This window comes from Haplochromis burtoni, unplaced genomic scaffold (genome assembly GCF_018398535.1).
Source record: "Haplochromis burtoni strain Fernald_Lab_line unplaced genomic scaffold, NCSU_Asbu1 Contig_100, whole genome shotgun sequence".
NCBI lineage: Eukaryota > Metazoa > Chordata > Actinopteri > Cichliformes > Cichlidae > Haplochromis > Haplochromis burtoni.
In genome coordinates this window covers 493,577-503,711 of record NW_024582461.1, presented here as the reverse complement: position 1 = coordinate 503,711, position 10,135 = coordinate 493,577, and the positions used below count along the sequence as shown (strand labels likewise).

Sequence of the window (10,135 nt, the reverse complement as noted above, 5' to 3'; positions counted from 1 at the left end):
ACAAAACCAGGCAATGTGGTGATTTATGTGGAGAGGACACCTCCACTCCAATCAAAGTCACCTGAATCACCAGAGTACAAACATCATAACATGGAGTGGTAATGAGAACTAATATCTCAGAAGTCCCAAGCCCAAGAAGCAGTGGACACAATGCATTCGGAGCTAGAACCATTGAGCAGAGTCTTCACCCTGTATGTTGTCCCTGTATTTTAACAAACATATGACATCAGCTACAGAGGGATCAAGCTGATGAGCCATCACTGTGGAGGACAGGAAGGGAAGAGTTGTTTAAACGCTAGGCTTAGGAAGGAGATGTTGATGATCAGCAAGCACTACACACACCACACAACACACACACACACACACAAACACAACACACACACTAACACAAACACACACACACACACACACACAACACACACACACACATATATATATATATATATATATGCTTGCTTATATGCTTCATGCTAAGAAAGAGCAATCCAATGTTTGCTTTGAGAGTGTTGATACAGAAGAATAGAGAACGTCAGAGGAGAGTCTTGATAGGTGGAGGTATCCTCTGGTGAGAAGAAGAATGAAAATCCATAGAAGAAAAACAGAAAATGCGTGTGATTAAGAAGGAGACAGGCTTAACAGTAAAGCTGTAAAAAGCAGATGTAGCGAAGGTAGATCATTTAAATACCTGGGGAGAATGATCCAAAGCAAAGGGCAGTCCACAAGAGAGGTGAAGAAGAGAGTACAAGTAGGTTGGAGTAGGTGAAGACAAGTCTCAGGGGTGATCTGTGACTGAAGGATAGCAACAAGAGTGAAAAGAAAGGTTTATATGTTTAATTGCAAAACCTGTTATGATGTTTGGTTTGGAGATGGTGGGATGTGAAAGAGCTAAAGATGCTAAGATTTTCATTAGGAGTAACCAGAGTGGACAAGCTTAAATATGAGAACACCAGAGGGACAGCTCGGGTTCAGACAAAGTTAGGGAGGGAAGGCTGAGATGTTTGGACATGTGCAGGGAAGGGAGAATGGATTTATGGGGTAAAGGTTGTTGAAGATGGAGCTGCCAGATTCATGGATGTAGTGAAGGAGGACATGAAGAGGGCTGGTGTGACAGAGGAGGATGTGGGGGATACAGTGAGATGGAGTCAGATAATCTGCTGTGGTGAAGAGCTGAAAGAAGAAGTGTAACATATGACAAATCACATCTATGGTTACTGTATCCACAAGAAACTGAAAAAAAAAACTGCACAAAAGTATAATGTAGTAGTTTGTTGTGAAAATTATAAATGGGAGTTAAAGAAGAGTTTTTTTGTTATGGTAATTATGATTACTAGAAGAAGTTGTGGTAATGGCATATTACTTGTACTTTAGCATCACTTTGTTTGAAAAGCACATTTAAACAAGTGCTTAAGACAAAAGAAAGGAAATAAAAAACACATAAAGGAACAGCACTCAGTGATGGTTTTTATAGTATTGGAGTAAGTGTTCAGACACTAGAGCTTTTTATGAGAGAGAATTTCACTTAGCTTTTCTGTGTTTTAAGGACATTTGTATTATAATGTATTGCGTTTGGATTTACAATATTGGCTATGCAGTACGCCCAACCAACATTTATTTACAATGATACACTGAGAAGGACAACTCCCTGCCTTTTCCCAGAAATGGCGGGCTGTGTGCTACCATCCCTGTGGAGCTTTTTCTCCCTGTGATGTTCCATGGAGACTGGTTGGTGGAGTTCTCCGTATACGTTTACCCAGAATATACATTTAGATACTCAGTGATTGTCTTCTTAGTATGTGGACAGTATCCTGCAAGTGGTGATAAAAATAAAGGAATAACAAGCACTGAATTACGACATAAATGTTAAACTAAAAAAGAAACAATAATCAAACTTCATTCAAGGGGGAACGATAAACTTTTAATGAGTGAGTGAGACATTTTATTTCTTCCAGGATCTTCTCACCTGCTTTTTGTTTGTCCACACCTTTGCATGTCACTTGGCTGCCAGGAAATGGTTTAAGTGTGAGAGTGCACAGAGCTGCAAAAGAAAGATGCTTGGTGCGGAAGGGAGATTTAATCCTCTGATAATTCATGCGTAAAATAATAATTCATCCTGGGGCCATTTTGCGTTTAAAATGTTTAGTCTGCTGTAGCTAAACCGGCTTCTCTGGCTGTGATTGATAATTTATTCAAACTGGGTTGTTACTTTCAAAAACTCTTGAAAATTTGCCTGAATCTAACTCGCACAGTGCTTAAGGAGGAGAATTATCTGCGCTATAGTATCGCCAAAAATAAAAACTCTTCAGCTGTAACAGACAGTCGCTCGACAGTCATAAGGTGAATCGCAGATCGCGTTGTTGAGGGAACAGATAGTGATTTTATGGTGCACTACGTCCATAGACGTCTGGCTTTCTTGACGTCAGGAGAAGTCGGAGCGGACCCAGCGCTGCGCACAAGCACAGCAAGCACACTCGCTCCCAGAGGGAAGAAGAACGCATCACAGCCACAGATCGCCATTTAGGTACGTTCCCTTTTCAGTTCAACATTCATTGCAGGCTTGTTTGCGTTGTGTTATTTTTATCTGTGAGACAAAGTGCCTTTGCTCCACTTCCTTGTCGCATGTCCGCAGCCTCCAGCTTAAACCTTAAGATGCTGTCTTGATTTGACTGCCGTACCCTTGAGCGCTGCAGTATGGTTCGCACACCCACATCGTCTATTCTTCCTGTAGTCTATGATAGTTGCATGTTCACCACGACCCACGAAAAACGAGCTCGCTGTGGCATTAGAAGCATATCGCATCGTTTTTAATTTCCATTCAAACTCCTTGCTTGCTTGCCATTCACGCCCTGCAGCCCTGCAGCCTCTATTGTCAAACCCTAATCACTGGAATAGCCTACACTTTCCACTTCAAAGATCTCCAAGGATTTGTATATTTGTAGATACTCATTCTTCAGAGAAACCCAATTGTTTCAAGCGAAGTGTTAAATATAGCACAGGTCCCCCAGCTAGTGTCTGCCTACAACCTACTGACCATGCGTTTGTTTTTGCCACGGTATATGGTCGCTTTCTTGTGACAGCCTCTGCTGCACTGTTTGCCCTACTTTATTAGTGGTTTTTAGAACTGGAGAACTGTCATTTTTAGTGGTTTGTGGTTTCTGTTTGTAAACTTGTCCTAGGTTTGTTGCTACAGGTTTGTTTTGTCGTGATCTATTTCTATTTCTTATCTCATTAATGTCTACATCTTAATAAGACATACCTTGGTCATCTAATTTGTCCTGTTTGATAAATTCAAACACAAGAACTGTTGTAATTTTGTATTTTGTCATCATGCGCTTACTTCCAGCTTTTTTTCTTGTCATTCAGTGCAGCACACCATATAACCAGAGTGTAATCTAAAACAATTAAAAAACACTGAATATTTTTGTTTAATTTTCAATATTAAACACTGTAGGAATGCACAGATTGTATACAAATTCCTAAACATGTATATCTCCACTTTGCATTTAAATCTTTGCAAACATAAAAGTAGAAGAGAAAAAGTGGATGTTTTTTCCTTAAGAATTAAAAAAAAAAGTCTTAGAATGTAACCAAGTCACTAATTCCCCGAATTGATCATTTAATTTGTTTCTCTATTGAAAATCAATGCAGTTGATCTGAACTTAATTGTGTATACTCTGAGTCTTTTCCTTGATTATTTTTTTCCACAGCTGTAGTGTGGCGTTTCCCATCAGCATTGTAGGATGCCTCTTGGAGAGGATGGAAATGGATGGAAAAAGAAGACATCAGACATCAAAGAACATTACGACTTCAAAGAAGTGCTGGGAACGTAAGTAGTACTTACTGTTTAGTTGACAGATTTCGATTCGATGGCTGACTGGCCGAAACTTGCAAAGGCACTTCCACACCTTTTGGGAATATTTGGATGTCACGCTCCTTTTTGCTGTGTCTGCATTACACCAATACTGCTGAAATCTCAGCAATGGGAATGCCTCTATAACACTATGGATAACTAGATACAAAAACAACCATGTATGTTTAGAATTTGAATTAAATTTCCCTTCATTATTGGAGAGTCTATCATCACAAAGATAAAACCCATACAAGTACTGGTAGGTTTGTAAAGTCTGAGACATCATATAGTGAAGCTGGCATTTGTTGTCCATGCGCATTGTAACTTATGAGTACTTGCAGGTGACAGAGTGCATACGCATGTTGCATGATTTAATGTGGTGAAAACAAAATAATGAGGATTAACACAGCCTGACATAGCCATTCTACCATATATTTCCACACCATTTAACGACTGTGTAGCACCTATCACTGATCTAAACCATGCTCTCAGGAAGGCAGCTACCATGGCATCACCAACTGATTTGCAACTGCAAGCTTCAGTGTTTTTACTATCCTCATATTTTGCTGTTGTTGTTGTTATTTGTTTGTTTTGTTTAGGTAGCAATGACCATATTTCAGCAAGAGGGTGGAGTTGTCATGGTAACAAGTAAACCATGTTAGTGCATTTGTTAGTTGTCAGATAATTCAATTAAAATGCTCCAAAAGGTATCAAAAGCAGAAGCACAGTGTAGTGGTCCAGTTCAGTGACTCCAGCTAGTGGAGAAAGGGACCAGCAGATACCAATCGACTGCAGCTGCCTGTGTAAAAAATACAATTAAATGCAATAAAAAAAGAAAAAAGCTAATTTACTCTCTCGAATTGTTATGAAGGGAGAAACTATCCATAGAGATGAAAACACTTTTCGTACCAGAATGTAAAACAGACTGTTCAGTGCTTTAAATTTTGTCATTTTAACATGGAGTCTAATGGGACTGATTTGTTTTGGGAACTTGCCTCCAGTGGTCAGCAGAAGAACTGCAGTTTTCAACACAAACGTAAAAAAAATTTTTGGCTCCAGAGGTTAGTGCTTGAGGAGGATGTGAAATACTTGTAGGCTGTTTGTTCTGGGTTTCCTCTTTCCTACAGTATACATAATACATTTTCTCCTTTTATGAAAACTCTAAAGTAAAAAAAAGAAAGAATAAGAACACATTTCATACTAACATAAAATCAATGTAACTGGATAGATCCCTTTTATTTAAACCAGTTATGAAATTGTAATTTTCAGTATGACTTGTTACTCTTTATCCTTTTCATATGTGTCTGTGGGAGCTACTCCATCATGGCTGACAGGAGGATATAAGACTGTTGTATGAACTCCAAACTTGGGTAATCAGGAGAAGTTGGCTGTAACTGCTGACTGCAGTTTGCCAGAAAATCTGTTGAAGCTTGAGTCCAACCAGTCATGTAAAATCTGGCGGTGAATCATATTTCCCGCTGCCCTCATATTGACCCTGATTACATTTTGTTATTGCCTCATAGTCTGGAATTTGAAATACATTTTAAATCTTGATTTAATAAGTCTACCAAATTAATCTTCAACCAGCTGGGTTCAGGTTGCCTTGCAGTCTGTGATGGTGAAGCATGGGTTCATGCAGACCTGCATCTGCACCCTCCAGGGGGACAGGACTGAGCCCAGATGGTCAGGTGGGCACCTCTCCACCCCTAAACTGAGTACAAGTGACCTAGCACACATCCACCTGTGATGACACGGGTGTGCCATATGTAGTGTGGCTGTTTTCTCTCCTCTTGGAATCACACCTGCTTCCCCAGAGAGGCAACACAGAATCAGATATTAATGACTGCACAACTCTGGTCCCCATCCAAAACTGTGAGATAGCAGTGGGTAGATGACACTGTCTCGTTATCTAAAACACTGTAAGAGACAGAAAATCTGTCTCTCAGAGCTGTGCATGCTGTCTGTAATGCACTTTGACTGTATGTTTCAGATTTCATGACTGCTGCTTAATGCTTATAACTCCTGAAATGATTCTACCAGGACTCCACAGCAACTTAAAACAGTGACTGTTAAAGTATGATATTAAAGGTTATATAACTTGGATTGAAGTGAGTAAAATGCCAGGATGCCATGCTCTCTTATTCCAGAAAAAAACGAGAAAAAAAATGCTGTAGTAATATTCTTTCCCTCCTGTCACTATAGCTGGACCTAGCAGAGGGTAGAATTAATGTGTTGACGGAAAGCTCCTTATGCTCAGAGAAAAGATTACTGGGGAGCTTTATCCAGGAATTCAGTGTGTGAAGTTAATTGATTTATGTTGAAATATTATATTCAGATCCGAATAATCCTCACAGTTCTACCTCTGTTTGAAGTCCACTGGAGAACAAATTGTCCTCATGGTAGTGTTAGCAGATGGGGGAAAAGAAATCCCCCCTCTACAATTAATATACCTGCCTTGCTTTGGAGACTGTTTTTCACTTTTGTTATTGTCATGCTTTTCTCCTTCAACACTGTGAATTACCAAGAATGAAATGAATGAGACAGAGTTGTAGGGCACTATAGAGTCTTGGGATTCTGTTAGTGTAATGAAATTGTACACAAAATTGTACTTTTCCCAAAACAGAATATTTGGGTGTCATGCTCTTAAAAATTTGCCAATTTTTAGCCTCTTGGTGTGTTAAACTATTCATCGGTTTATTTAGGACACCTCCTGAAAACAGACAACTTGTTTCTGTCCAGAGGTAATGCGTTCAATCTACCAGTTTCTCCAGAGCACATTCACTCTAATCCTCAACACACTTTTTTTTTTTTCATTTATTGACAAAACCCACGTGTCATCGGATGATTAGATAAATTGTGTCAGGCAACCAAGTGAGACTCCATCAAGATACAGTTTTTAACACCTACCTAATCGGGGCTGGTTGGGGCTCATGTGGTGGCACGCTCTATCCCCCTCCCTGTTCCTAATGTATGACTGTGAGCCTAATTTATTTATGGGTCAATATTATCAGCTATTATTAGATATTTGATGATCTATTGGAATGTGTATTCATAACAGTTGATAAATTAAAATGTAAAAAGTGAGAAGAGACATGAGAAACAACTTTCAACCCTGTGATGAATGCTGACGTTGTGTTCTCATTGGCTCCATTTTTAGTCACCACCATGATTTGTATATGCACCAGCATATACAAAGACACTACATTTGTGCAAATTAATTGCATGCTGTGTGTTCAAATGTTTGTGCATGTTGGAGGTTTTTCCCCCTGAGTTGGGGTCATTACTCAAAAAAGTAATGTATTACACATATCACACAGAATATTTTTAAATAAAGCAGTATGTTACTTAATTACTCCAACATGAACAGGTAAAAACGAAGCCTGCTGCCTGACTGCTCAGCAGTTTGTTTCCTGTTGAAGTTCAGGGTCTGGCTGCTGGGGTGGGATCAGCATTCACTCAGCTTTAACATCACTCTGGGGTCTTCGCTAGCTTACCGTTAGCATGCTGTCTGTGCAGGTGATTTCTAAGAGCAAAAGGTGCGTTAGCAGCATAATGTAGTTGTTTGCAATTTATACTTTACCATTGCACTCTTCGCCTTTTGTGCAGTCAAAACAAAATGTACATAGCTCCACTTTAGACTGCACAACAACTTCCCTCCTCCAGCACACAAACTGAAATCAACTGATTGTAGCGTATTTGCTAGTAGGACAGATAGAAAAGCCGACAATGCATTCCAAGGAATCAAACTACTCAAACTGGTTCTTCATTCCCATCTCTAGATATATCAGAGTATCACATTTATAAATCATAAAGTGTCATGAAGTATCGATATCCATCTTAAAGAGCTTATATCAGTCAACCTTTACTTTGTGGAACTACTAATGTTAAAAGGAAGTACATGAATGCAGAACGTGTTACCAAAGGGTCAAGGGTCAATCTCAAAGGGTCAAGGGTAAATCTTTCATCATGAAAAATGCAGTAAACAAATACAGATAGAATCTTTTTTGTTTGTTTGTTTGTTCCTGGAATTAATAGTCATAACTAGTAGACAAAAGTTCAGATTATATTTTGATACTTGTTATGGAGGTGTAACATGCGATGACAGTCTAGCTGACTCAAGTTTCTTCTGTGTTGGCCCTCTTTACCGAGAGTGTTTGTTTAAGACTTTAAGATGGAAGGAGAGTCCAGGGACCGAGGCATTGCTGTAGTTACTGTGGTTTATTACTGCCATTAATACTGAAAGCCTTCGCTTTTCTGTATCTCAGTTGTCCAAATAGATGTCTTTTTGTTTTACAGTGTGGATAAATGTCCTCTGAAATCACTTAATTTAATGTGTTTATTTACAAAACAGAACGCTGCAGCTTGACTTTAATCATGAACAGTGATAGTGTGCAGGAACATAAGTTCAATTTATGAGTGCTGTGGACAGGGATTATACCCATGAGCTGGTAGCTTGTCTAACAGAAATGAGCTACACAGAGGCTACTTAACAAATCATTTAAACCACAAAACAGTAGTAAAATCAGTCTTAAGCTTCCACAGCAGAGTGATTCTGAAGTTTACTGCTGATGCCTGATTCTTCTTTTAGAGCCCCCGGTTAAGGAACAAGGTAATTACATGATACAGGTTTTAGAGGAATAATGCAATAAGTTCACAATCATAGTTTACACCTAAGCGATGGTATCTGACTCACTTTTGGAATACCCCTTGTTTCAATTAGTTTTAACATCAAGACCTAACTGACATTTTAAAAGGGAAGCTATTTGGCATAAAGTATGACTCAGAAAGACAGAATAACAATAAAATGAGCCTTAATTTCAAATAAAACAAAGAGATGAGGCAGGTCAGCTTTAAGAACTACTTGTGCTGTAAAGGTGGATGATGAGTATAAATATTGTGACTGTGCAGTACTCAGAATCACTGGAAAGCACTTGTGCTGGTTAGTTTGTTTGAAGAGAATAGGAGAGGAGTGAAGAGGTTTGACTTACACATAACTCTAGCAGTGTGAAGGGAGAACGTACAGTTGTACAATTGTTGGTGGTGAATAGTCCACTCCACTCCCAAGCTTTGGTGGTGTGAATGTATAAAGATATTTTTGCAATGCGAAAAATGGATCTAGAGATAATTTTGAATTGGATTGTACTATATATCCACAGAGATGCAGTCTTCTTTTACACTCTCTCAGGCCCACACACACACACACACACACACACACACACACACACACACACACACACACACACACACATTATGGATTGGACTAAAACGGGAATGGTTTTTTTGGGACTTGGAGGCGTGTTGGGTTTGAAGTGAGTATTTTGTATCAGGTGAGATCGATAGGCTTACGGGTCCTTGTAGATGTTTTCAAAAAGGGCAACAGTTTTTACTGATTGTGAAGCTATCACCTAAAATAAAAAAAAGAACCTGATAAAAGTAATTGCCACAAAAAATTATATTTTTGAACTAAGGAACTCTCAGAACTTAGAAAAAGTATTCATTCTTAAGTAGCAAAGACTTAGACCCGTATGTGACAACCTGTGTTCAGTGAATGTATAGTGTTAGTGTACAGTTAGGGTTACCATCTATGATACTTAGAACTCAGGGGGTTAAGGCTGCAACTTTATGTTGCAACTGTATGAAATCACTGGCTTAAGACTAAAACGGTGCAAATACACTCACTGGCCACTTCATTAGATACAGCTTGTTAGAAGCCTTGGTTTTAACAAGGGATTATTTGAGTTATAGTTACCTGCATATCAATTCTGCCCATTGTCCTCTGACCTCTGGAAACAACAAGGCATTTTCACACAGAGAACTGAGGGTCACTGGATATTTTATTTTTCCTGACCAGTCTCTGGAAACTCTGTTTTCAGATTGTTGTGTGAGAAAATCCAACTAGATCAGAAGTTTTTGAAATATTCAGATCAATCAATCACCATCAATCAGACTATGTTCAAAGACACCTTTCTCCTCCTTTCTGATGCTCGATTTGAACTCCTGCAGGTCTATATGCTGCCTATGACATTTGTGTTAACAAAGTATTGAAAAGGTGTACCTAATGAAGTGGCCAATGGGTGTATATATGTGCAAAAGTCTTCTCTTGAAACCTGTGTAAAAATACATAGAAATAGCATGTAAGGCAATGACAGAGTTTGTACCGTGTTAATGCCTCTACAGATGGCTACAGACATTCACTGTGCTTCCTCTCTTATTATCTGCAACGAATCACCAACGGAAAATTTGGATCCGACCACTTTAAAAAATTAACAAAAAAATGAGGGGTGGCTC

At 39.0% G+C, this 10,135-nt stretch overlaps 1 protein-coding gene across 1 annotated transcript in view; it reads left to right on the top strand.

The window, feature by feature from the left end:
* Positions 1 to 2,131: 2,131 nt before the first annotated feature.
* The window catches only part of camk1a (calcium/calmodulin-dependent protein kinase Ia), a 19,655-nt gene continuing 11,651 nt past the window's right edge, over positions 2,132 to 10,135 (top strand). Inside the window, exons 1-2 of the mRNA XM_005927494.3 lie at positions 2,132 to 2,518; positions 3,705 to 3,823. Coding sequence (XP_005927556.1) covers positions 3,738 to 3,823 — 86 coding nt within the window. The 5' untranslated portion in view covers positions 2,132 to 2,518; positions 3,705 to 3,737. The remainder of the gene's footprint in view (positions 2,519 to 3,704; positions 3,824 to 10,135) is intronic.